At 40.2% G+C, this 27,038-nt stretch overlaps 3 protein-coding genes across 5 annotated transcripts; 2 read left to right on the top strand and 1 right to left on the bottom strand.

Annotated features, from left to right (window-relative positions):
* The first annotated feature begins 7,148 nt into the window (after positions 1–7,148).
* Positions 7,149–13,757, top strand: rnaseh2b (ribonuclease H2, subunit B). 2 transcript variants are annotated; one of them, XM_086266562.1, is made up of 11 exons: positions 7,154–7,500; positions 7,754–7,822; positions 11,010–11,117; positions 11,611–11,687; positions 11,930–12,044; positions 12,126–12,190; positions 12,296–12,401; positions 12,700–12,781; positions 12,867–12,912; positions 13,183–13,260; positions 13,591–13,757. In XM_086266562.1, exons 1-11 carry the CDS (start codon positions 7,437–7,439, stop codon positions 13,699–13,701), a joined length of 921 nt encoding a protein of 306 aa, XP_086122688.1. In that variant the 5' UTR covers positions 7,154–7,436; the 3' UTR covers positions 13,702–13,757. The 2 variants fall into 2 exon arrangements, with proteins under 2 accessions (XP_086122689.1, XP_086122688.1); XM_086266563.1 differs by lacking the exon at positions 13,183–13,260 and having other exon boundaries at positions 7,149–7,500.
* A 376-nt stretch (positions 13,758–14,133) lies between these two features.
* On the bottom strand, positions 14,134–19,886 carry c9h13orf42 (chromosome 9 C13orf42 homolog). Of its 2 annotated transcripts, XM_086266565.1 has the most exons (3): positions 17,675–19,886; positions 17,446–17,590; positions 14,134–15,732 (listed from the first exon to the last, which is right to left on the bottom strand). In XM_086266565.1, exons 1-3 carry the CDS (start codon positions 18,092–18,094, stop codon positions 15,488–15,490), a joined length of 810 nt encoding a protein of 269 aa, XP_086122691.1. In that variant the 5' UTR covers positions 18,095–19,886; the 3' UTR covers positions 14,134–15,487. The 2 variants fall into 2 exon arrangements, with proteins under 2 accessions (XP_086122691.1, XP_086122690.1); XM_086266564.1 differs by having other exon boundaries at positions 17,446–19,886.
* On the top strand, positions 19,372–21,655 carry LOC147311313 (TLR adapter interacting with SLC15A4 on the lysosome). The gene is made up of 2 exons (XM_086266560.1): positions 19,372–19,738; positions 20,382–21,655. Exon 2 carries the CDS (start codon positions 20,384–20,386, stop codon positions 21,335–21,337), a length of 954 nt encoding a protein of 317 aa, XP_086122686.1. The 5' UTR covers positions 19,372–19,738; positions 20,382–20,383; the 3' UTR covers positions 21,338–21,655.
* Positions 21,656–27,038: the final 5,383 nt, after the last annotated feature.

Raw genomic sequence — 27,038 nt, 5'->3', positions numbered from 1 at the left:
ATAAACGATGACACACACAAACTGTCTGTCCATGCGTGTCCCAATATAAATATTTGCTGAAGCAGACAATTTCATGCATTACTTAAAACTGATGCCAATGTGTTTATTGATGGTGTGGGTTTCAAAAATCTTGCTTCGCTTCAATGTAAAGTCCTTTAGAGAATATGAAATCATGACAACTTGTTTTAGTTTTGTGGAAAATGGCAGTTCTGACATAAAAGCATAGATCCATCATGAGAACAATTTCACTAAAAGACTGGCTGGTTATTTTATGAAGCAGCAGGGTCAATCTGTCTTCTGAGGTAAGTTAAAGGGTCGGGCTTTCAGCCATCAAGTACCTGTCACTGCTGCAAAGTCTCTCTGCCTGCTACAAGACCTTCACATGCCCTGTTTGAGTAAAGTAAAGTAAAGTAAAGTAAAGTAAAGTCACCCTAAATATGTTCACGCCTCATACACATATACTGATTTCACATAGTTAAAGACACATTAAAAAACCCCATGGCTGCATTCTGTAATGTGTTCGTTGAGTATGCACACAGACACATAGTGTACTACACGGGTCTGACATCTTTCACTTTGCAGATTTATATGGAATGAATACAATGACTTTGCTCTCAAATTATCCCAGTATGCCTGTGAAAAATCCAGATAATCTTTTAATGGCCTGAGTTTTCAACTGCCTCATTGGGCAGTTCATAAATCTGGGAGTGGAGAAAGCGCCCCTCGGCAGCTCCGGGTCCCCTTGCCCAGACTGTGTCTGAAACTGGATCCCTTCAAAGTATAATGGAATAAGAACTGCTAAGATGGAAGAATTACACTGCTGGTGGACCGGTCATCAGGGGAAATAGCATATGTTAAGTTTCTGAAGAGAGTCCCAAAAATGTTCACATGCCATTCTACCCCTGCGCAGTTCATCAGCCATATAAAAAAAAGAAAGTTTTCAAAGACTAAGTGCCCCCCCCCCTCCCCCACCCAACCCCTGTTGCTGTTTTAATAGTTTCAACAATCCACAAAACCTGTTGAAACTGGATCATCCAACAGGACAATGATCCCATGGTTGGTGCTGTAACAATGTTGTAAGAAGAGTGGGCCCCAATTCCACCACAACAATGTGAGAGATTAATAAAGTCATACAGAAAACCATTACTTCAAGTTATTTCTGCTAAAGCTGACTCTACAAACTACTCAGTCCTGGGGTGTACTTAGCATTTCACAGGACTGCACAGAGTACAGCCTCTGGGTTCAAGGGCTAGCTAAGATTTAAGCTCAGAATCATTACTCTTTGCAGTAAAAAAGGGTTAAACTAAACAGCACAGCAGTTTTTCTTTTCTTTTGGTTTATTTTGATTTCATTGAGAAAATTAAAAGCACTTTTCAGATCTCATAAGAACAATATGAAAGTATGAAAGTGAGACACACGCTGAAACGGTGAGTGCCATTCTCTGGTGCTGCAGAAAATGAACTACGATTACAGTTTTCTTCTCGCAACTCCTCAACAGGGGTTCTGGTGCACATGCGCCTGACATGACATAACCTTCGAGAGCAGAAGTGCAGGGCCCTGGAATTTTGGGGTCTCATAAATAAACAAATAAACACATTTCATTCGTAGAGTACTTATTCTAATTACAGCCCTGGACTTGTGCTGAGCAGTCTCTAATTTTTTCTCTGAGCACAGGGACTTGCGGAGCCGTCTGCGGCAGACCAGCAGTCGGCAGATGTAATTACCACATCATCTCTGGTCCCTTGTACGCTGAGAGAGAGAAAGAGCGAGAGGGAGATGAGGGACGGATAGGGAGAAAGAGATTGATCTTGGTAAACAATAATTAGGGTTGGGGATGGTGTATTGTGGGACGTCTACTAGGCGGGACAGAGTAAAGAGGTAAAGAAATGGGAGCGAGTAGACAGGATCAGTCTCTGGGACAGATGGGAAAAGACAGATAGTTCAAATTATTATCAAACCCCGCAGAACACGATTTCACGTATTTCTTTTCAGTATTAAATCATCCACTATCCAAATTATCAAGTAAATATTTCTTGATGAAAGTCACTTAATCTGGATAACCAGTTATCCAAAAACCCAGTGTATACATTTACTGTGCTTTAAATGATCATGCCTATGTCCACATTTGCCAGCTTGCAGTCGTCTTCTTCCCTGCAATTTACTGGCTCAGTCCTACTTTTCTTGGCGTATTGTCATCACCCGCAATCAGCACACTAGTGTGAAACCATTGGCAGGAACGTGTATCGTGCGATTCCTTGTCCTCGGTGAAGTGCAAGAGACACAAACAGAAAACACTCCTCAAACCGGGGCTTCACAGTGCTGCATTCATTCACACATTTGATTCTCAAACATCAGCGCTACGCAAAAGTAAATAGAGTAATCACTTATCTAGTTCATTTTTCATGACGGCCTGATTTTATTGCACAATCTTTACTGCTCCCACCTCAGTTCTTGAAACTAGCTTTCGTGATTCAATGTTTCCTGGAACTTTTTGGTTGAAGAGAGCTAGTGATTCAAAAAAATTCAACTTTGTGGGCTAATGATTCAAAGCTGTTTGGCTAACTTTTCTCAAATGCCTAGGGGCCAGAGACTTTAGTAGCCCTGGTTTACATTGTTTGAATTATTTGTGATGAGGCCTGATTCATCAGATTACAATCAAAGTGTGAATTTTGTTGAAATACTCACTCTGGATACTGTGATTGGCCTCAGAACTACCTTAATTCTTTATGGCATGGATTGAATAAGATGTTGGAAACATTCCTGAGATTTTAGTTCATACAGACATGATAGCATCCCACAGTTGGTGCAGATTTATCAGTGGCACATCCATGATGTGAATGTCCTGTTCCAGTACATCCCTAAGGTGCTCTTTGAACTGAATGTGGAGGCCATTTGAGTACAGGAAACTCATTGTCATGTTCAAGAAACCAGTTTGAGAATATTTGATCTTTGTGACATGGAGCCTCATCTTGCTGAAAACACCAATCAATATGACGGGCATGCTGTGGTCACAGAGGGATGGACAACGTCAGCAATAATATTCAGGTAGACCTTTGTGTTCAAATGATGCTCAGTTAGTATTGAGGCTCACAAAGTGTGCCAAGAAGACATTCATGCACCATTACAGCACCAGCAGCTTGGACTGTTGATACAAGGCTGGATGGACCCATGCTGTTATACTGTCTGTGCCAAATTAAGAAATTAAGCAGAGCCCGTGCAAATTACAGCCTCAGTTTCCTGATCTTAGCTGATAGGAGTGAAACTCAATATGGTTCTTCTGCTGGTCTAGCCCATCTACTTCAAGGTTTGATCATTTGACTTACTGTTGCCTCCCTATGAGCTTGAAGCAATTCTGACCTCTGGAATCAATAATACATTTTCTCAGAGAGAACTGCTGCTATTTTTTGCCTTTTCAAACCATTCTCCCTAAACCCTAGAGATAGTTGTGTTGGAAAATCCCAGTAGATCATCCATTTCGGAAAGACTAAGAAGAACCCATCTGGCACCAAAAGCCATTCTAACGTCACTTCAATCACCTTTCTTCCTCATCTTGATGCTCAGTTTTAACTTCAACAGGTTGTCTTGGACATGTCTACATGCCTAAACGTCATTTGCTTATTAGATATTTAACAAGCAATTGAACAGGTATACCTAATGAAGTAGACAGTGAGTTTATTTAGCCAAACACATGCTCAAATATTTGATCCTCACCGATGCAATAAACACCACAATGAAAAATAAGCTTTTTATAACAAGTTATTACGCCCATTAAGCCCATTTTAAATCATTGCCATATCATTTCAAAAATAACTGCTATTATTATTATTATTATTATTATTATTATATTTGTTTTAATTTCTACGGTAAATTCTTGTCTCGCTAAGTCAGACTTCAGTCTCACTGGAGTCTGCCTATAACCAGTCTGAGCAAAATCATGTCACATCAAGTCTTACTACCTAATTTAGCTCTCCATCAACTTAAGAAATTACAGCGTAGGTGTAAAATATTGCAGCAACCAGAGAAGGAACGTGAGGCAAGATGCCCAGTCCCGGAGGCAGTAAAGCAACCCCAAACCATAACATTACCACCATGCACGAATAGCTGTCCCACACATGTCTACTGTTACTCTGGCCACATAGCTCTATCTTTGATTTGTCCATACAGACCATGCTTTTCCAAAGTGCCTGGTCTGTTCCTGTTTCGGCACTCCTTCCATGCAGGTCAAATTGATACAGGCTCTTGCCGACTGTAGACTCGTTTACTTTGACTTTACTCAGTTGCAGATCCCTTGGTGAAATGTTGGGCTTCTTGAAGACATCTTTTGAGCATCAAAAAAACTACTCCTTGGCTGATTGTGCTGTTATCACTTAAAAAAAAAACCCCTGCTCATTTGTTCTTGTCAGAATGTCAGACGTTTTGATAAGAGCTGGTCCACATGTCACTCTCAATGGATGTTCCTGCACTTAATCAGAATTTCTGAAAATCTGAATTTCACAGATTTGAAGGTGCAGTATATGTAGGAGTGTGATTTATCCAGGTGCCTAATTTCTTTATTTAAATCATGAAAACAATCTTTGATTCATTCTAATTTAGTGCCTTTTCCCCCAGTTTTTCTCAGTTTCAGAGACAACCAAATGTTCAAAAGCTGCATGCCAAATGAATGACATAGGATGTGATTATTATTTGAGTGTCTTTCCAGATCACACAGCACTCAGCAGTCAATGTTCAAGCACTTTGTTCTCACACAGGGAGAAGGAAAAACCCACTTTCATCCAGAGGCCTCACACAGAGCAAATGATGCTGGGAATAAGGAGTCACATCTTGTGAAACAAGTAGGGGGAAGAGGAATAAGACTTTACGGGAAAGAACGTCTCTCCGGAGAGTGGACTGGCCAACAACATTATGGGAGTGTGTGTGTGTTTGTGTGGGAGTAAAAACGAGACATGTCCACTACAAGTCAGGTTTTACCAAGATGTAGCAGAGAATAGCATTTCGGTGATTCTTACATTCCCGACATTCCTTCCGGTGAATTTCCAGGCAGCGTGAGGCTCACTGTTCCACAGCTCTGACATCACGAGGGGGTTCCACTGCCTTCCACATTCTTCCTCGCGCTCTCTCACAATCCCACCCATATTTGGAAGTGAGAGGAAGGGAATCCCAGATGATGACTCAAAGGCTTGTGCTGCAGAGGGAATTCTCCCCACATCTGTTTCCATGTGTGTGCATGGCATGTCTGTTAAAAATGTGTCAATGTGCACATTACATCTCTGAGCTGAAAATTGAGTGTTGATCAGCAGGATCGAGGGGTGGGGGATTCAAAGTGGTTACAGCTGCATGAAATAACGGCACAGCCTACGTACAGAAAAAGTGACACCCTAAGTGACGCTCCTTTGCTATTTATAACTTACCTCACTTGGCAGCCATGACAGACAAAAATGCACTGTAGTGAATATGTACATTCTTAAAATGGGCTCTTTTCTCTCTATAACTGCTTCAGACAGATGATGAAAAGAGTAAAAAAAAGGAAAGAAAAAAAAGCTCTCTGTGATGTGCAGCACATGGCGACATGGCGCTGAGATGAAAGCTGGAGGGTGAGTCGATGTAAGCTGTAACCAGCCGCCATGCATTGGACCACCAAATGAGGCCACGGCGATAGCTAGGACCATGGGCTGTTCAATGTGCTCAGCAGAGTGTGACCAACTATCTACAGCCTGCTAGCTCCAATAAACTCCTACCTCTACTGCAAAGTTTATTGGAATCATATTATTTTTAAAGACATAGCAAGCTTGAAAGTGAATTACACAGAGGAGGAGGAAGTAGAGCTTGAGGTGGGGAGACATAAAGAACAGACACGGCTTTTGGTGTGTTGAAATTCTCTTTGTTGGATGCATGATTGATAAGGATTGTGGAGCTGGGTTTGGGAGAGGATAGTGGGGTCTCGTACTTTGGGTCTAAAGCCATATAGAGGCCTAAATTTAGACCCCGCTTTGTTCTCGTCTGCATGCTGGTGACAGAGGACTCGGCTCTCTGGGGTCGTCTATGGTCCAGAGTATCAGAAAGGCCGCTGTTGTTCTGCCTGGCTGTCAGAAACACAGACATTCCCTCAAGCAGCCCAAAATGAAAGAAAGCTTTCATGGAATATTCTGTTTAGCTGCACAGACTGTTGTGTATGATACTCCCGAGGCCCATAAAACAAGTAATTCACAGACAATATCTCACCCACGCTCTCTTTGCCACAGACTACAGCAACATAAATCTCACTGATTTCAAGGAGGAGCTGAGACTGGGTTTTAGAGCATGTGTTGCTCAAATCTGGGCAAATGGGCCTGTGAGGCAACATTATTTTTAAATGGACCAAAAAAGGAAAACGACACAAAAGAGCAGAGAATGCCCAAAGAGGTGGCACGAAAATGCACAAGCAGGGAAAAACATAAACCCATAGGTTACCATGTGGAGACTCAAGTTTTCCCCTACATCATGCTGCTCCCACAGGGACACTGAGCGGTGATGTTTTAAAAGCTCAGTCACCCAGCACACAAATCCCTCCCTTCCTCATTACCAAAACAAGCTAATTAAAAACCTGTTAATGGGCTGTGCTGTGGGTGTCTTTAGAAGACAGGGAAATCAACAGCTAAAAAAAACCCCTACATAAACATATCACAGGGACCCCTGAACAGTTAAACAAATCGATGACGCAGCTATTGTTAACTAATAAGAGGGTTGAAAACACACACTAGCATCCTACACATCCCCATCTGAGGATGCTCGCAAATAGTGTAAAAAAAACAGAGAATCAAAACAAAACAAGTGACTCACTGAAAACCAACTGGGACACACACTGTCATATCCTGAGAGAGCGTGAGAGATGCCTTCCTCTTATTGAAGGACAGATGGATCGCCCAATCTGTTACGTGCCAGTGTGCCAAAGGACAAACCGGCCACCAAACATCTTGCACCTGAGAGCAGAGGCTCAAAACTGGAGAATTTCAGAAACAGCCCATCAGGTAAGGATCTGGTAGGTAAACTGTGGAAGACAAATATCATCTTATTACAGGAATTCTAATAAAAGTTGTTGGGCGACCTCTAGCGGCTCTACCGCGAATTTACACGCTGGTTGACGTCACCGCGGAACGTACCACTACTACAACAGCAAGTGTGTAAAAGGTTAAAGTTAAAAGTCTACGTTTCACTGTTTTGAGCTCTTGACACCCCGGCATCCATTTATTTTTTTTAACGACCAGACTTTCCCTCCAAAAGGGACAGAAAATAAGCCAACTGCGGATAAACAATGCAATGTTTTGTCCCGTGTGACACAAACCGGAAGTGAACGCAGAGAGGCGCCTTTTCTGAGCTTTCTGAGCACGCTCTTGAGTAGGCCAGCACTGTTTTTAAGTAAAAAAAAAAGTTAACTTACGCGCTTAACACAACTATACGACATGGCTACTAAAAAGAAGCGAACGTCAAACGTAGATAATGACAGCTGGGTTGTCATCGCTCCAGGTGGGTTAGAGAGTGTAGTATGAGCTAACTGAGCTAGCTTGCTGCGCACTTTGCAAGCAGTTATTAAGCGTTGATAGGTGTAATAACTGATGTAACTGCTGGTGGTGTTGTGAGCTTTTATGGAGGCTGCCATGCTCTTGTCTTAAACTACATGCTATAATAATAAATTAAAGCTTGGCATATTTGTTATAAGAAGAATAAGAAGGAGAAATAGTGGTGAATTATCATGTGGTGTCTGTTTTGATGTCTGCAGACTCTGCCATCGACACACACAAGCACGACGGTGATCCAGTTTTTGTGAGACTAAGGAATCCATCAACAGGTCTGATTGTGTCTTTATATACTTTGGTCTAGCTCTGAAACTTGGTGTTCATGTCATTATCATTAAGTGAGTAAACCTTTAGATGAAATTAAACTTCTATCATATAAAATGCAATGGAAATAAGAGAAACTGGCACACCGAGAAACTATGTGCCATTAGTCTAGGCACCCTGGACTGTATGCTTTATCAAGTTTTGAGCCTGATCTTAGAAGTAGAGAGGGTGTCTGTCTCCTAAATCCAAACTGGAAGCTAGTTCCACAGAAGAGGGACCAGAATGCTGAAGGCTCTGCTTCCCATTCTACTTTTAAATACCCTAGGAACCACAAGTAAATCATCAGTCTGAAAGTGATGTGCTCAATTTGGTTTATATAGTACTACGTGGCCTTTAGGATAAGATGGGACCTGATTATTTAAGACCCTGTATGAGAGGAAAAGGATTTAAAGTTTGATTCTTAATTAAACAAGGAGCCAATAAAGAGAAGCCAATGTGGGAGAGATAAAAGTCTCTCTTTTTAGTCCCTGTCAATACTCTTGCTTTGGATCAAATGAAGGCTTTTCAGGGAGCTATGAGATAAACCTGATAATGAATTACAGGAGTCTAGGCTAGAACCAGTAAATGCATAAATAAATCTTTCAGCATCACTCTGAGACAGGATGTTTTAAATTGTCAAGATACTGTGCAAATGCTAAGAAGAAGAAGAAGGCTGTAACTTATCGATAACAGCAGATTACGGGCTTTACAAGCCTGTGTTTCTAAAGTAATGCTGATCACTGAACGTATATCAGTAGATTAAAGTTTTGTGTGGGTGGCTCTGGGTTGACATCCTGCTATGTTTGGTTTAGTTTAAACTCTTTCTGTTCTTACTGTGTGTTACCATCACAGAACATAGTGTGCAACCATAACGTCCAGCCTCACTGCATGCTCTTTCCCGACTTCTGAGATCAACACGTAGCTGCTGCAAGAGATTTGAGAGCAGTTAAACTAACAAAGGAGAAAACTTTAACATCAGCTCTGAGCAGCTTTGTAAAAGAAAATCTGACCACTGTTTGCTTCTTTTGATTTAAGAGAGTCATAGTTACTCCCGCCGTTTACCCACGCTTCATTGAATTTCTTCACTTTGACATTCAGAGCACTGGGCAGAAATCACATCGCGTCAACACCCACCGTGGGCCTTCGCGATGCTTTGTTTTAATTAAATATTAACTTAAAATTCAACAAGATGTCACTAAATCATAACCTGTGCCAACCCAGAACACTTAGCAGGGTAATGTCTATATTCACACACTTGTTTTGTTACTTGTTGGTTTGGACTTATGGATTATGCCTTTTTGTTTTCTAATGTGTGATTTATTTATTTTTTTAATTCAGTTGCAGTTCATTGATTTTTAATTGATAATCAAAATTGCTGAGGCTGGACTGACACACACACACACACACACACACACACACACACACACACACACACACACACACACACACACACACACACGCACTCCTTCATACACCAAGTGAATTTTTGCACAATACTGAGTCTTTTGCAGATTTCTATTGCACTGTTGTGTCTGTGTCGTTCTGTTCTCTCTGGTGTTGCACTGTCTTTGTTTTTGTTGCAATCTTTGTACATTGCACTTCATGCAGTCCTGTGTTGATTGTCTGTTATATGTCATATGTAGCACCATGGTCTTGGAGGAATGATGTCTTGTTTCACTGTGTACTGTACCACTACACATGGTTCGAATGACAATAAAGCCACTTGATCTTGATTAGCATGTAGTGTCATGTCTCAATATACTGTGAAATTAAAAACAAGTATATATCTTATAAAAAGAATGATAGAAAATTAAATTACAAAATTTTCACTAATTCTCCAAGCAAACACACAATAATGTTTGAATTTTTGTTTCAGTGCTTCTGCAGGTGTGTTGCACTTGCTAATTTGTGTTGCTTTTGTCCAGATGAACCCAAAGCAGGTCAGTCAGGCTGAAATCTTGAATCTGGGCCAGTTTTTCTGCTTTGAAACTCATCATTCTGTCTTCTAATCTTTTGGGTCATTAGCTAGCTATAGACTGAACTCCAGACCAAGCAGGATTCTGGTAGCAATAATGTATTCCAGCAGTACCTCTTGGAATACAGTATTGTCCAAATAGTGGACAAAATAGTTACTGTCCCTTCAACAGGCAGAAGGGTTGGAAGTTAGGTGGTGTACATGTAGGGATTGATTGTATTAACTTTTTTAAGAATTAAAAACAGTGGTGTAGAAAAACTGCTTTCTGTACAATTAACTTTTTTTTTTTCAATTTTTGGTCATCTAAAACTTTTCTAATCCTTGAGATGTTTCCCACTTTCCTTTGTGTTATTAAGGGCTAATCAGTGGAGTGGGAAATTGGGGTGTAAAACTGTCTCACATATGGAAACCCATTTCCACCACTAAAAAAAAAGTATCCATAACTTGAAATTTCGAGTTATCTTTTGAGTTAGTGCTGCCAATCAGTTATCTACGTGAATGACGTCATTTCCTTGTTATCCGGAAGCTGAAGCCCTCAGCTCCAAATGCTACAGTTAAGCTACCAGTATTACAGCCAGTCATGAATGCACAAATTGCTGATTATTTTCAGTGTGGCTTCACAAATTATGAAATCCTGGTGTTATTAGCTGAATCACATGCGTTACTATCAGCAAACGTACTCTTGAAAGCGCCAATTTGTTGCAATCCAGTTTTGAGTGCGTAGATTACTGATTGGCAGAGCTAACTCGAAATTTCGAGTTACTACTGTCGAAATTATGAGAAAATAAGTCGAAATTTCGAGTTATGAATACTTTTTTTTAAAATGGCGGACACAAGCATCCATACTCACATTTAAAACTCACATTGATTTATTTTTATCTTCTTTTTCAATTATATATTTATTTTGTTTATTGATTTCATTGTATGCTTAATATATGGTTTTTAACTGTTATCTCTGTTTTATTATTGGAAAGCACTTTGGTCAACTTTGTTGTTTTTAAAAGTGCTATATAAATAAAGTTGGATTGGATTGGATTAAAACAGAACCTCAAAAATAGATTTTTTTTTCACGTTTCCCATCAGGTGTTAAACTGGGCTAATTCTGTGTTTTGTAAACTGCAGAAACAGAACTGAAATAACACATTTCCTCCTTTTTTCATTTTTTTTTTTAAATCCTGCAGATGCAGCATCTCTGTACATGTTGGGTTGTGGGGATGTGATGCTGTATGAGGTCAAAGCATTTGAGGATGATTTCCACTCTTGGTTTGTTGGCCAGGCTGTGCAGAGAGGTGGGTCTCATTCCAGAGTAAACTGAATCAGTCTGATCATAATTACACACACAGCTATGATGTCGGTTCATTTTATCTTGAATCTGCATCAGCTATATTTGTCTGATGGGAAGAGTTTTGCAATCAGGGCTTATTCCAGCTTGGTTGAAGTCCATAGAAGCCAAATGATCTATTCAGAAGCTCCTTTTACATTGGACATAAATACTGACAAATGGATTCAACATACAGCTTACCTATAACATGACATCATACACCAAGCTGACAGCTCAGGTCTGTGATTCACAGGTTTGCATACTGCGATGCAGTTTAACTGTATTTGTAATAGTTTTCTTTTTATTTAATCAACAATTTATTGATTAAGTCATAGAAAAATTTATGAATTTTCAGCTGATGTCTCGCAGTTATTTAGTTTGCTGTCCTATAGCAAAATTTAATCAGATGCTAATTACGTGTCTTTGCTTTACCAGTTGTCTTTCTCTCTTTTTTTAATCAGATGGGAGACTGATCTTTGTAACACCTTTGGATCCTCTCTTTCTAATTTTGCCATATTTGATCAAATCTGGCAAAGAGGTAAGAAGAGGCTTACATACAATTAAGTGAAACATTTTTCAATTTCAGCATAGCATTACAGAGACATTAGATATTGTTTCATAAGGCACAGAACAGTAGAGGAAGTTCAGAAAAACTTGCATGGATTTAACTATATTGAATACATTATAAGTTTTTGTGTACAGAGGCAAAATTACAAAAATTATGTCATTGTCAAAAAAACGTGTGGACCTGACTGTTTCATCCCTTAATGTGTTGCTCAGGAAAAGTTCCAGCGTGTGGATCAAGTTGTTAAAGATGAAGAATTCCCAGCTTGCTCGAGGTTGCTTAGCTGCGCTCGTACCCTGGCCTCCTTGCACCACATCGCTGAGGAAAAAGGTGAATTTTACTTTTAAAGATACTGGGATTCATGAAGCTACAAGGTCAAGCTGGATGCTTTGTCCAAATGTTGTGTTCCAGAGGTGGAAAGCCAGATGTATCATCGATACAGTCAAGAGAAAACCATGAACTGGTTAAAGAAAAAGGTATTTATTGAAAATCTATTTTTGCTCAATGCAATACAACACTGAAAATGCATGCTTATTTTTTGCACATGCTGCACATTTTCTTTATGTATGTATTTTTAATAGGTGGAGAGGACAGTTATTGCCTTAAAGAAAAAAAATGTCTCTGTGGGAGAAGGAGTGAAGTCCTCAACATATGTCAGAGTAAAGTCAGAGACAGACAACCAAGAGGGTAACTTAAGACCACTTAACGCTTTTAAGATGATTCCCATTTCTCAACCATCTGAATTTTCTGCCTCATTCTTAACCCGAGAAGACATATTTGGGCTTAAATAGTTTCTTCCTAGGAAGACTGTTGACCAGCAGATGGCAGTAGCGCTGCAAAGTTTTTGTTTATAGATTATGTTGACTCACAGATCACTTAAACAATTCCCTGACCTTAAGTTTTTAAATCTCTCGGTCATAAAGAAATACAGAAATAATCAAACAGGGCGATTTTGGTTATTTGTATCTCTTATTTAACGATACAGAGGACTTCATACGGTATTCCCACGGCCTGATATCAGAGTATATCACTGAAGACCTGAGCAAAGCCCTCCTCACACACTTGGGGTAAGTTGATGAATGATGAACATCTTAATGAGTAATGGTATTAACGCCACTGCAGATCAAGCACATCTCTTATTGTGCTTCATAGGTTACCAGAGCTCACAAGCCCAAAGGAGACCGAGCCTCCTTCTAAGGTATGAGCTCTTCCCACTTAGGTGCAAATATATGTGGTGTTGCATGTTTTCAGTTCTGCTTGCTGTCGTAGATGCCGTGCACTCTTCATGCACTCATCCACCTTACTGTAAAGTGTTGCATGTTTCACAGGGGAAATCCTCTGCCTGCGCTTGTGTGGGGTTAACTTTGCTTATAGTGTGAGGACATTAGAGCTTGTAGTGGTGGTTCTGTGGAAAAATAGCTTGGTGGTTTTAGTCATGAAAAGCCTGTCTTACTTCCTCGTTTGGCAGAAGCGGAAACTTTCAGACAAGCCGGTGGAGGCTGGAGAAGACTACACCAAATTCAACAGTGCAGATTTTGCGCGCAAAGTGAGTGTATGTCTGCTGGAATAGACTAAAGCATGTGGAGCGTCTGGTGGTTTTATCTTCGTTGTAATTACATGATAATGACCAAAGCTTGCTGTTATTTTAGCTTTTTCTATTTCTTTTTCTTTCTTTGTGTTTTTTTTTTAAGACGCTGATTGTTCGTGCAGTTTTTGTTTGGCGATCGCTTTCTTCAAGCCTGGTGTACATCGTGTATTCACAAGGCTGTGGCCCTTACCTTGTAGATTTAATTGAAGTTGATGTTATGTAATTAATTTCCTGCTGTCTCCACACAAGGGCGTTGTGTTATATTGATTTTTCTTTTTTGCATTTCAGCCGCCCAAGAAGATGACGGCAGCTCAGAAAAGTCTAGCTAAGGTGGACAAGACAGGCATGAAGCCCATGTCGTCCTTTTTCAGCCCCAAGGTCAAAGCAGAAAAGAAATGAATGCTGTTTGTGTTTGATTTGTGACATTTCTAATAAAGAAAAAAAAGTATTTGAAAGTACTTTCTTTTTAAATACTTTGAAGGTAAAGGGATCGTGGCACGTAATTTAGCATTCCTTTTAAACAGATAAATATATAATATTTAAAAAAACATTTCAGATGATATGGGTTCATTTAAGTTTCTGCATACTTCTTTTGCAACAACCACAAACTACACAAAGACTTTCTTTAATCCTACTTTAGTACCTAAACATTCATTCAGATCCTCTGTATCCTGAAATTGAGTGACAGGTATTTGTAACCCTGGGAAAATAAAACCAATAATGCAACACTCGCTGTATACCATAAAAGTTAGGTCAGGTAGATTGTGTTTTATTGACTTTTCATGTTTACAACTATTTTAACTTTAGCAATGATAAATACAATAACTTTGGCTGGTTTTGAGCTATTCACACAGCCCAGTCCTTGGACTTGCTGAACTTCTCTCTCACATGAAGCGCTCTGACTTTGAAAGGAGCCATTGTTACATTTTTCAGTTGGTTTTGATACCTCAGAGGACTCCAACCTTTCCTTGGGTCTTACCTGTACACTACTGTACAAAATTCTGTATCAAACACAATACTTAACCCTCACTTTGTTCAGTTTAAAATAGACATTAAAAGATAGGTTTAAAAAAAAATTCTTCACAATATCAAAAGAATTTCCTGATCTTTTATTTTAGAGTATACAAAAATGATCCAAGTTGGATCTTTAGTGTCATCAAGTGTCATCAAATTGATATGTATCTGAAATCAGTACTCACTTGGACACTATTACATGCATTTTGCTGGTACTAGATCGAAGCCCATTTTGCCCTCCGAAGTTCCTAAATTCTCAGTGGCATCAATTCAACAAGGTGCTGAAAAGATTCCTCAGAGATTTTGGTCCGTGTTGATGTGATTTTGTCACACAGTTGCTGCAGATTTGCTTGCTGAATATCTGTTATTTGAATTTCTCGTTCCACCACATCCCAAAGGTGCTCGAAAGGACTGGGATGTGGTGACTGTAGGCCGTCTGGTACCTTCATTTTTAGTCTTTTTAACATAATTGCTTTCAGAGGATGGGTAACTGAGGTCACAAAGTGATGGTCAATAGCAATAGTCCTGTTAAATTGTGGTGTTTAAAGCAGCAGGAAAAAATATCCCCCACACAATTACACTACCAGCAGCTGTTAATACAAGGCAAGATAGATCCATGCTTTCAGATTGTTTGCACAAAATTCTGACCCAAAAATTTAGATGTGGTAGTGGAAATCAAGACCAGGCAACATCTTTCTAAACATGTTTTGATGAGCCTGTGTGAACTGCTGCCTCAGTTTCCTGTTCTTAACTGACCGGAGTGACACCTGTTGTGGTCTTCTGCTGCTTTAGCACATCCAATGTTGAAATATAAATATGTAATGGCCCTGGTGTCATGATTGCTGTGTTTTTCAATATGAAGTTATTTGGGGTTGACACTGTAATGCAGAGGTGCACCAAAAGGACACTTTAACAGAGTGAAATCCTTATTAATATGAAATATTATCACTTGTGCATTTCTTACTGTGACATGTTCAAGTCTCTGCCAAGGAAAAGCGAAATTTTAGAACACAAGGGTTAAAATATATTTCAACAGCTGGCTGCTTTTGCTTTAATAAAATTATTTTCTTTATTAAAAACTAAGTAATTGTCTGCACAGCTTTATTTATTTATTTTACTGGTGTCAAATGATCAGTGTGGCAGTGCTACTGATTTCAATGTCCACTAAGCTTCATTGCTTCTTTAATTTGGGCTTGAAGCGCAGTGTCTGGAATGCGCTCTCCACCACTTTGGGCAGGTGGATCGGGTTTCTCTGAAGTCGCAGCCTGCTGCTCGTAGACCCGCTCTGTTTCTTCTTCGTGGGGATCCTTTCGTTGGCACAGTCAGGAACTGCTGTCTGGTCCGAAGCATCTGAGACTCGAGGAACTCGCAAGACCCAGTTAGAGTGGAGGTCATGTTCGGCCGAGCTGGAGGCCACTGTGGGAGGAAATGACAAGAACCCGAGGAAGCATTTAGTATATGTGCAAGTGGCAGCCATAATTAAAGCTAGTTGAAAGAAAAGCTTTGCTGTTAGCATCGATGCGCTGTCTGAAAGGAGCTTTCAAAGCCTAACGTAAAATAATCATTATTTTCATTATTTCATACTTTCCCTGTGAGGTTGAGTTGGCAATGGGGTGAGCTCAAGCTGGAATTCTCAGTGTTTCAACTACTTTGTTTTACTGTTTTCTTGACTTGTACTCATGGCTTTTATTAATGAGAATATTTTCACTGGGTTGTAGGTGTTTAAAGAGCTGCTTTTAGCTGCTCCCTTCACAAGGACCTGCCACAATAGGTAGCTCTGCATATTTGATTTGGCAGATCTGTACTCCAGGTGCCATTCATGACACAACCACACAGGGGTGTGTCCTCCTGGGAATGAGCTGGGGATTTTTCCCTTGTTAAATAAATGTGTAAACCAATACACTGTGGAGCTACTGGGTCACCCATGTTTACCGGGTTTAAACAGCCTCCGTGAAAGGATTCACGAAAGCCTGATATTTGATATATTTGTTTTGTAAACCTCTCCAGGATGAATGAATCTAATCCTTAGCAGCAGCTGAACTGAAATTATGGATCTGGCCTCAAACAGCTCAGTCAGTGTATATTTATATCTCCCAAATTATGTCTACCGGTCTAATTAACATAGTTTAATAACAATTGCTGCATTTAATTCAGTGTGGCACCACTGCTCTTGTGTTTAAACTCATCAGATAAAGATAAACAAAGATAAATCTTTAGAAGCATTTTTCTTTACTGCTACAAGCAATAAGCTTAATACTGATACCAATACACACCTTTTCTGATTACATTGTTTTTACATGTCTGGAGTGGGCAGAGATGGGCCTTTTTTTAGTGCCATCAGTCGTTCAGCAACATAATGCGGAAAAAAAAGAAAAAAAGTGATCATGGGTAAAGGCAGACCGCATTTAAAATTGGATCCGTATCATTTAATTGGAAAATAAGAGATTGGTGAGGCCTTGGTGGAGGAGTGAACCTAATAATTTATCATGTTTTGTATCTAAATCTGCAAAATACACGACGTCGACTGTTGAATTAACCTTGTGTAGTTGAGGAGGGATAGTGGATGTTGAACATGGAGCTGCCAGGCAGGAAGAAACCAGGAAAAACCCAGAGAGATTCATGGATGTAGTGAAGGAAGACATGCAGAGGGTTGGTGTGACAGAGGAGGATGTTAGGGAAATAGGGAAGATGGAGGCAGATGATCTGCTGTGGTGAAGCCACAACAAGAAGACGTTAGGGTAGCCTACTTAAAGATCAAGCACCTTTGACCATGTGGTGCGTGCACTCAAAAATGGCATAAAAGCCCTTTTTACATGTTTAACTTAGTCAGCTGCATCAGTGGCTTATGAATGCATGAATGTAAGCAGGGCAGTTTGCTGTGAAACAGAAAGCCTATATCACGTTTAGCAAATCACAGTAAATATTCTGATTTTGACCGAACCAATTTAATCATTGCTTTTGCAGTTTAAGTCTCACATCACATCCAAAACAGAATATCCAAACAAGCTGTTGGTGGCTTTATCACGTAGGTGACTTCACTGCTCGTAGGTTTCCAGGTTGTCTTAAGGTTCAATGATCCTCTCTCACTTCCAGCATTACTCAAATTAAATGCTGGAATTTCAAACTCACCAATAAAATCCACGTCTGCGTGCCCATCATCCTTGTATGGCTTGCGCAGAGGTTCGCTGTCACAGCTGGCAATGACCGCATCAAAGAACTGCAAAGTGTCGTCCTCAGTTGGAACTGGGGGTGCTGAGGGTTTGGCTCTTGATATCTGTGGTGTAAAATGATAGAAGAAAAAAGAAAACATTTTTGATATTTCCTTCCATGTGATATTGGCTGCTTGGTTTAAGCTTACCGGTCCCTCCTTTTTAGGCGGCGAGGGCGCAGGCTTCTTCTTGGAAGAAACTGTGGCCTTTGCGTCTGTACCCTTCAAGTCGCTCACACTCTTCATGTACTGCCTCCTCAGAGCCACAAGCGCTTCCAGGTATTCAAGGCAGTTCTGATTCTGTGAGTACAGCCATATCCTGTCCTCTTGTCTCTGATAATAGTACAAGGTCGACTCGATGCTCACTGTGCTTTTGCTCCGTTTTAAAGTCGAGCCCGCAGCTGCCTGAGTTTTCTCTCCTACAACGAGCATGGAGGTGCTGCGCACCAGCCTGACAGTGCAAGCGTTGTGGTAGTCCTGCTCTTCCCGACACCCACTACCACCACCACCATCCCGACCTCTCTGTCCATGATGGTTGGGACGGAACACATTATTGATCTTTCTGAACATTCCTCTAAGGACAGTATGTCATGTTGACAGACCTGCTCTCCAGTTCCCCTTTGCACACCATTTATCCATATACAAAAAAAGTACAAACCAACAAAAAACAGTTGTTGTCCTTTATGGGAGTCCTTATCACATCTTTGCTGGAGCTGTTCAACGGGACCAGAAGCTGTCCAGGGTGCTGAAATTGCCAAACTGCTACCTTGTTGTGCTACAAGAGCAGACGTGAGACAGGTGTCTAACCTGATCTCAGCATGTCCTTAATGTTATCGGATGTTGCTCAGCAACATTGCTGTAGCAACGGGTTGGTAACTCTACACTTTGCGCTCCCATTACTGAGCAGCAGACCTGTGTCAGATATCTTAACCCACAGGAGATTAAGTGGACAAAATAACTACAGCCACCAATGAAACTCTGGACCTTTTAGTTTTAGCGACTATAGCTGTGAAGCCACCTGTTTACACACCTGATACTAGAGAAAACGAAAGATAATCAGAAGCAGAAAGCTGCAGTTACACATGGGTTTACTCGTTTAGACTTTGGTGGTATTTTGTGCTTTCGAGACTTATAATTCAGCTGCATGAACAACCTAACAGCCTCATGAGTTTATGCTGTTATATATTAGGTTTCCTTTCCTCATTAATAAGAAATAACTTTCTCTCATGTTTCATGCACTGCTATTGTTGGAGTTCCCTATCACAAGCAGAGGAAGTCTGGACAGAAAGGAGTCCTTCAAGCCGACAAGGGGCTTTCATCTCGAAAAAATCCAGGCCATAAATAACACCTGAAACCTCTCAACACTTTCACCACATATCTGATTTAGACTTCAGTGTATAGCTGCACTACAGCAAAGCTTGAGTCAAGTGAGGAAAAAGAAACTATTTCACGACCATCAAAGCCTCTGGGCTCAAGTGACTTTGACAGTTCAGTGCCTGAAGAATAGGCAAAGCATCAAGGAGGAAATGATTATTTGTGGTCACATAACTGAGTGTGAAGTTACCAATTCTGCTTTGCTGTGAACTCAGAGGATGGGAAAAAACTGTTTAAGCTAAAAACAATCAACAATTAATAAAGAAACGCTGTGAAATTTTTGAGGTACTTCAAACATTTGTGGTGTGATCTGCCATAAAACGAAAACAGGAATCAGTTATCTGGAACTTTCTGTTTCCTTGTATTTTTATCATATTAAACACGACTTTCTTTTTTGCTTTTATGCAAAGCTCAGTTGCACACCTGCTTTGTGAGGAAATGAAACATCAATGGTTTCTTTTTACAGCGCACATCTCGCCTTGCTGTCATCCAGCATCTACCATTTTACCTCATAGTGCAAGAAGGAAATCTGATGTGGAGGTAGGCACGTCTTATTTAGGTTTGCCAGGTATAAAGGGTTTAAATAATCAGGGAAAATACCAGCTAAATCCAGTGAAAACAACATATTAGTTGTAAAGATTACAAGCTGAAATGCATTAATGATGAGAGCAGAAGTTTGCAGACTTGGGATCAAGGTGAAAAGGGATAGTCCCACTTCCTTTTTGGGTTGTATAAAACAACAGCCAGGTTCAGACTCCAAAACAGACTTTTGAGAGAACCGCTTTAGGACGTTTAGTGCCAAAATACAGGTTTTAAGCTTTTCTGTGACTCAGATCTGAGGTAGGAAGATCATTCTTTTTAATAGATGAACAGTCTTTGGAAGTGTTAAACCAACATATTCTTCTGTTACATGTAACTTCTTAAACTCCAATTAAATTTTGAAATAGTTTGCAAAGACTTTTCAACAGGGATCAATTGTGCAGCAGAAATAGTTTGATGCTTCTTATAATGCTTATGCAAAATGTTCTCTCAGTGTTGCTTATGTCCCGTTTTGGTGCCTTTATTCAAACGCATACTGTTTGTATGCACTTAAATAAAAGCCTGTAGGGATGTGTGCTGCAAATATATATATATATATATCTTTATATATATATATATATATATATATATATATATATATATATATATATATATATATATATATATATATATACACATCCCTGTAGGGATGTGTGCTGCAATATATATATATATATATATATATATATATATATATATATATATATATATATATATATATATATATATATATATATATGTATATATATATATATATATATGTCATATATATATATTTGCAGCACACATCCCTACAGGGATGTGTATATATATATATATATATATATATATATATATATATCACATGTTAAATTCCCTTTACTCTCACTGCATACATCTTCTGAATATGTGCTCTTTCTTGCAGCCATGCTTTGTGAAGGCAGATTGCTGATCATGACCTACTGTGAATTTGAAGAGCTGGACTCCCTTCCTTCTAAGCCAGCTTTCCAGAATTCTTATGGGTCACAGAAAGCAGCTGCTGCCCTCATACCAGGTTCCACCAGACATGCTCCGCTTGTTCATCACAATTCCCCGGAGCAGATAACTACAGACAACCGAAGGGCTTCAGCTGAGTTGTACATTTCTCCTTTGCAGTCCTTAAATCTTCAGAGAGCTCATCTAGGCAGGCAGATCTCTCGAGAGATAGAGATCCCGGCCCAAGCTCACTCAGGTGGTGATACCCCTTTCTTGGTTCCCTCGTTCTGTCAGAGCTTTTGCAAAAACTACAGTGACCTTCATATTGCAGGTGACCAAGTGCTGCCTCTCTCAGCTAATAATTGCGAGCTGAGGGTGTGTGCCAATGTACCGGATGTCGGTCCCTTTATCCAGTCTTGTGATGTGCCCCCAGCTGTGGAAGATTCCCTCCAAGGACACGAAGCTCGGGATGGGATGCTGTTTCCACTGAGGGGAGGTTCGAATCGGTGGAGACTGGGGAGCGGCCGTGATCGGAGCTTTTTGCTCCAGGAGCATGAAGGTCCATTTTCCAACTCCCTTCTGAATCACTACCTGGAGCAAAAACTCCTGGATCTGTATCAGCAATACATGATGGAGAATATGGCAAGAGAAGGAGCCCCTGGTTCAGACTCTGACGCAAGTGCCATTTGCCCTTTACTGGGCTCAGAGCTGGTCCTCACCAGCCTGGACCAAATCACTTTGCAGCTCAGCCGGGAGGGCAACATGGAGGCCGGCTTGGCCAAGGACATGGTCCTGAGCTGCTTCCTGCGAGTCGCTGGTGATATGCAGTCAAGTGAGATCAGTACTCCCTTTCTGCAGATTTCTAATGAGGCATCCAGGGAGCAACTCACAGAGAGTAATGAGTGACCCCACTGTCAAGGAACTCCTTCATTCAATACTGCCTTTCATTTCAGTACAACACTGAAAAAACCCAGGATTGGACTGAAAACCACATTTTTATTTTATTAGCTCTTGAGAAGATGTTAAATGAGAGTTCTACGTGGGATTATGCAGTAATTACCTGGAAAATGTGCCGTATTTATGCATCCTAAATTGAATTTGCAGTGATGACACTGGGATCTGTGTTTACCTGTCTTTAGTGCAGCTTTAACTTTCTAAAGAAAATAAAAACAGGAACTGAAAACTGAAACCGCTGCTTCCCGTTTTTCAAAAGAACATCGATGGTCTAGCAGAACAACATGAAATCAAAAACAGCATGCTGCCTCATTATGTATTATGTGCAGCCACATCTAAGATCATTTTGCATGCTTAATGATCACTGATTAATTAGATTTGACTTTTTTTTTTCACGAAGGAAACAAGGCTGTTTATGATGAAACTAGGAGGGAAGACACTGAATTTGCAACAAATATCCAAAAGTGCAGCCTTGAAATGCCCTTCGATCAACACGCTGTCATTCTAGGCTTCACACAGCAACTTCATCGGCTCTGTTACCTAAAAATGTAGCTGTAACCAAGTGCTGCATGAGTCGTTTGTTACCCCAGTCTCCCCATCAGGACTGCAGATGTAAAGAATTTGATTTCATGATGTCTGAGCAGCACATGAAAAGAGAATACATGCTTTAACGAAACAGATTTTCTATTAATTCAAAAGTCATCATCCAGGAGTGTAATTGCTCCTTAAGAATGAAAAGAAAACTCCACGAGCTGACTATTTCCCCCTCCTCCACTCTTCCTTGAACTCAGCTGTATGATGAGGACAAAGATGAATCAAGACTGCTGAAAATCATTGAAAGAAAACAAAGGCACTTTTGTACATCTCATGTCATTTATTCTCTTGTCTTGCAGATCACCTTTCCCCTTACTGACTCATCCACAGATTAATATCCCACCCTTGATGAAATTACTTATATTATAATGTGACTTATGAATGCTCCCTCTCTATCTCTGTGTCATTTTATGTGTTATGTAGCCAATTAGAGACATTTAATAACCCCTAAGGACTCTAATTAGTTTATATAATTGTCCTTTTGATCGTCTGACTCTCTGATGTTAGCATGAAATACTATAGATCATGGTTTTGGAGGCTACTCTGAAATCCATTTAAATGATGACTTTAGGGGGGTCGGATTCTTGCCTCCTTAAGTAATTAGAGAGAGGATCCCTCTAAAAATCAGTCACCTGAAGCACGATTCGGAGTTCCTCTGTGAGCTGTAGAAAAAGGCTCTGACCGTCTAACTGCCCGCTGTTCTGACCTACTCCCACAAACCTTTCTGATCTTCTGCAAACCCATTCACAGCCAGACCCAGCGCTTCATCCTCCATCCCCGCCGCACTGCCGTTTACTGATAACCTGTTGTTTAACCTCGGACTTCTCTTCACCTGCTCAAATAGATGTTATCCAGTATCCTCGGTTACTGGCTTCTTTCAGGAAAAAGTTGTTTACATCTCTGAGAAATCATACTTGGATTTTTTTTATAGCTCAGTCCTTTAGGTCATTCCTCTTTTATCATGTTTCCACGCCTCAGTGTCTTTCGCTTATTATGTTTTATTTTAAATGAGCTGTTATTGTAGCTGAATGTAGTTATAGTTTCTCATCTTGTTGCGTGCTCATCACTCCTTGCCAGTGCACGGTGGAATCATAAGTAATCGTCCGCTGAGAGCCTACAGGTGGGAGCTGGGGTGTTAACAGTAGGTTTGATTTGTTGGAGGGAGAGATTGGAAAATGGGAGAGTTTGTCTGGAATATGATGTGAGGAGAGTGACACATGTTGCCGTATGTATGCAGTTCAGCTCGAGCTGACTTGAATTAACTCACGGGTTTGGCTCCATTTGTGCTGTTTTTGAGTTACTGCTACTCTTTTGTTCACTTCTCAGTCTTTGAGTTGAATAGTTTGCTGTCTTATTAATGGATAACTGTTACTGGAGTGCTGCATGACTTTCACACTTTGCTGGGTGAAAGTCAGTAAGCGATCAAAAATTGATATCTGGTGTAAGAAATTGTTGCCCTTAAAAAGCAACAGTTCTTTGAGGTGGACATTGAAAGAACTGGATAATTGGCAGGTAGGTTGTTCTCTTCACCTTGGGGTACTTGTACACAGTTTTTGTCGATATCTGCCCTCATGTAATCCCAGACTAAGTGATGATCACGACGCTATGAGGGGCATATTCTTCTGTCAGGGGCACATCCTTCTTTGGAGGGGTACTCGAGCCTGTGAGGGTTTAGCTGAGGGTTTTTTTTTTTTTTTATATGGCTGTAACTGTATTTTTTTTTGGAGTTGTTGTCATGTTGCAGAAAGAACTTGAAGGCTTTTTGGACATTTATCTGTTTGCTCAACTTAAAATGATGTTTGAAACCACACATGGGAATGCTTATGATCACATTTAGTTTGAAAACCAAATGTTATCAAGTATTAATTTCTTGTGCACTATTCATATAATGTGAATTTCTGCATGTTTGGAGTATTGAGTGTTTCCCATGCATCTAAGCAGTATATTTCAAAGCCCAGGACAATTGTTTAAATTCTGAAATTAAACAAATTGGGTTTCATGATATAGCTCCAGGCATTCAAATCTTTATTTATTCTCTTACAAAAAAAGAGCTTCACTGATTTTCTTGTAAGTCTTGCAGTTTGATAGTCAGTCACAAGGGGGAAGCATTGCCACCTAACTTAATCCTCATGGCTTTGCCCCTCTATACCTTTTATTCCCCCTTTTCACCTCCTCCTTACAGTCAGTGTCTATCCAGCCAGTTAATGTCCTCTATCTTGTGCACCCTTTTACTCTGACTCTATGATGTCATCAGGACTGGGGTGTAAATCTGTTCAGATAAGGATAAGCATATCTACACCACAAGATTTATTTTTGGAAAATATTGCACATGTATAATTTTTAGCAGGGCTGGACAATGTTTTTGCACATTCTTTTCACCCTTTTTTTCTCCACTTTCAAAGACCAGCGGCTCCAGTGTAGCCATGGCCTTCTGATCCAGTGTTTGATCAACTTCCTTGTTTCCTTTCCAAACAGAAAGCCACAGGAGGAAAATGTGTTTACCGAGCTGAGTGCCGCAGTCGGAGCCCTGTGAAGTCTCAAGGCCAGAGAGACACATGTTTGGTATTTCTGCTTCTATCTGGACTGAACATTCCAGGTACATGTTAAAGGAACAAAGTTCTTACAGACCTAAACACAAACGCTCACATATAAATATGATTCACCCAATGCCAAGCCCGGCAGCGTGAGCACATTCAAATAAACTAATTTCCACAGACCTTGGAGGAAAAAAAAGAAGAAAAACAGACCTGTTGTTCCAGCAGAGGTTATAAGAATTGTTTGAAGGGCTGAAGGTAACACCACATAAAGCAGTATCTCACAGTCTGTTTACCTAGAGACCCTCAAATTCACCGTTCACACAAATTATGCACGCTATTTACATTTTCTTCTCAGCAGATTTATAATTTACAGATTTTATTTTACTCGTTTGGTTTCAAATGCTTTACAAGTAGAAGGACAAAGAGTTCAAAAAAATTGCTATGTGGAGTTTTTTTTTTCTTTAAGGGAAGGAATGGTTTTTGGAGAAAACATGAATAAAGAAGACAGACGGAGAGTGGTGAAAACACATGCACGCACATGCACTTCTCTCATGGCCTAGCAATGAAACTAACGGGGAGGTTGAAGTGTTGGAGTGTCTTTCAGAGGTTCATAAAGTAATTTCCTTGTCACAAAGAGCTTTTAACATGGAGAGCAGTGGAGGCAAGGCCATGGGATTTTATATCAAAACCAAGGTCCCGGATACACTCTCACTATTGTGGCTTTAATGCCTTTCGCACTCTGTGGCTTCCCTTTATTTAAAAAGCTTTTACTATGCGGCCTTGTTAATTGGAACAGCCACGTATGTTTACATTTCTTTTTGTGACTTTTCATAATTTGTTAGCGCCTACTAAAAGTCAAGATCTTTTGGGTTCTTCAAAGATTTACACACAGACTCACACGCATGCAGGAAAACACGTAAACGCACACACAAGTGGAAGCATTTCAGACTACAGCTGGTGTATTGAAGCACTTAATTCGATTAACATTTGTTCAGAAGCTCAACTTCGCTTGAGCGATTGCCTTTTTTTTTTCTTAGATTATATTCAGTGGATTGACCTAATGAACAAGAGGCAGCATGCAGGAACATTAAATGGCAGCCCTGCTCTGTAACTGTCTGATTGACACTGGGAGATATACGTGGTGGAACGGGAGAACACACATTTCCTGGTCGGTTAGCTGCTCAAGGCTGCAGAGAGCCCGCAGTGAAGCGGGTGACCTTGGTTAAGCTGGAGCAGACAGAGAGCGACCTTGAGAGACAGCGGTGCAGCAGGATCTGGCTCTCAAAGAGCTGGAAAACATAATGCGTTCATGTTTGAGTATATATCACAGAACTCAGAATGTGGACAGCATGTGGCTCTGAAAACAGATTTTCCCCCACACGCTGTCCTTTACTGGATAGCTTATTATGTATTTCTGATTTCCGAGACATAACATTCATTTGTGGACCCGATCCTTGTTTTTCATCTTTAGATTCCTCAATTTCACAGATAGAGTAGCTTCAAAGTGTTTTTGGAGGTTCTTTTTTTCTTCTCCACTCGTCAAAGCACTACTGTGTTCTCATGTGTTTGTCTTTGATTACGACTTTGATCACTGTCAGTGACAGCACGCGCACACACTGACCTGTCCATCTGGAGATTTTGATGAACATTTTCTTTCACCCCTTCTTATATCATCTCTGTTGTTATCAGTTTGTGCATCCTTTGTGTACTTGTTTGTCAGATGGTTTAGCTTACAGAGCAAAAAATCAACAGTGTCTTTTTATTATCTATCCTTCCACACAAGTCCAGTAACATTTGACTTTAATGAAATGGGGAAAAAAGTATACATAATTTCACTTTTTGGTTTGTAAAGAGGCTACAAACAATAGGTTCTCAAAGTGGCATGTAAAATAATGCATAAGACACACGGAAAGAAATACAAAGTGCATTTTTTATTTGAAACTTGTACATTTTTCATGGACGGTATTCTTTGATTGATTAATGTAAAAAGTAACGGAAGCAAAACACAACCAAAAGTTTGACCATTGTGCTGAATATTTACTTTCTGAGGGCAAACCCCATCAGGCTACATCATGTGCAAATAAATACTGAAATTCGCACATAAACAAACCATACAAATCTCATGCCCTATCATGTGTGTAACGGCTGCTATACACACACCTGTGTCTTACTATGCTAATGCACATGTTGGCAGACAATACACAATATACAAGCAATATACAGATAATAATGAATAAGATAATGAATACAGAGTGCAGCTGTGTGTGGCGGCTCACATAGCAAACACTACACAACTTGTCAGACACTTTTTTTAGGCACATGTTGCTACTACTTCAGAACAACCTTAATTTTTTATAATAATAATGGATTGGATTTATATAGCACTTTTCAAGGCACCCAAAGCGCTTTACAATGCCACCATTCATTCACACACTGGTGGAGGCAAGCTACAGTTGTAGCCACAGCTGCCCTGGGGTAAACTGACAGAAGCGAGGCTGCCATATCGTGCCATCGCCCCCTCT

The sequence above is a fragment of the Aulonocara sp. 'chitande type north' Nkhata Bay genome, linkage group LG16, assembly GCF_057382095.1.
Source record: "Aulonocara sp. 'chitande type north' Nkhata Bay isolate Kocher_YH1m ecotype deep benthic linkage group LG16, A_spYH_male_GT1.1, whole genome shotgun sequence".
NCBI lineage: Eukaryota > Metazoa > Chordata > Actinopteri > Cichliformes > Cichlidae > Aulonocara > Aulonocara sp. 'chitande type north' Nkhata Bay.
The sequence above is the reverse complement of the archived record's forward strand: the minus strand, read 5'-3'. Positions and strand labels throughout refer to the sequence as shown.

What these genes read in the sequence shown, in the direction of transcription:
- LOC147311313 (XM_086266560.1), top strand. Translation starts at nt 20,384, where the DNA reads ATGCTTTGTGAAGGCAGATTGCTGATCATGACCTACTGTGAATTTGAA.
- c9h13orf42 (XM_086266564.1), bottom strand. Translation starts at nt 18,094, where the DNA reads ATGTTCAGAAAGATCAATAATGTGTTCCGTCCCAACCATCATGGACAG. An exon ending in CGCAGACGTGGATTTTATTG is followed by an intron (nt 15,733 to 17,445) that starts GTGAGTTTGAAA and finishes TTCCTCCCACAG; the next exon opens with TGGCCTCCAGCTCGGCCGAA.
- rnaseh2b (XM_086266562.1), top strand. Translation starts at nt 7,437, where the DNA reads ATGGCTACTAAAAAGAAGCGAACGTCAAACGTAGATAATGACAGCTGG. An exon ending in CCACATCGCTGAGGAAAAAG is followed by an intron (nt 12,045 to 12,125) that starts GTGAATTTTACT and finishes GTTGTGTTCCAG; the next exon opens with AGGTGGAAAGCCAGATGTAT. An exon ending in TGAACTGGTTAAAGAAAAAG is followed by an intron (nt 12,191 to 12,295) that starts GTATTTATTGAA and finishes TATTTTTAATAG; the next exon opens with GTGGAGAGGACAGTTATTGC.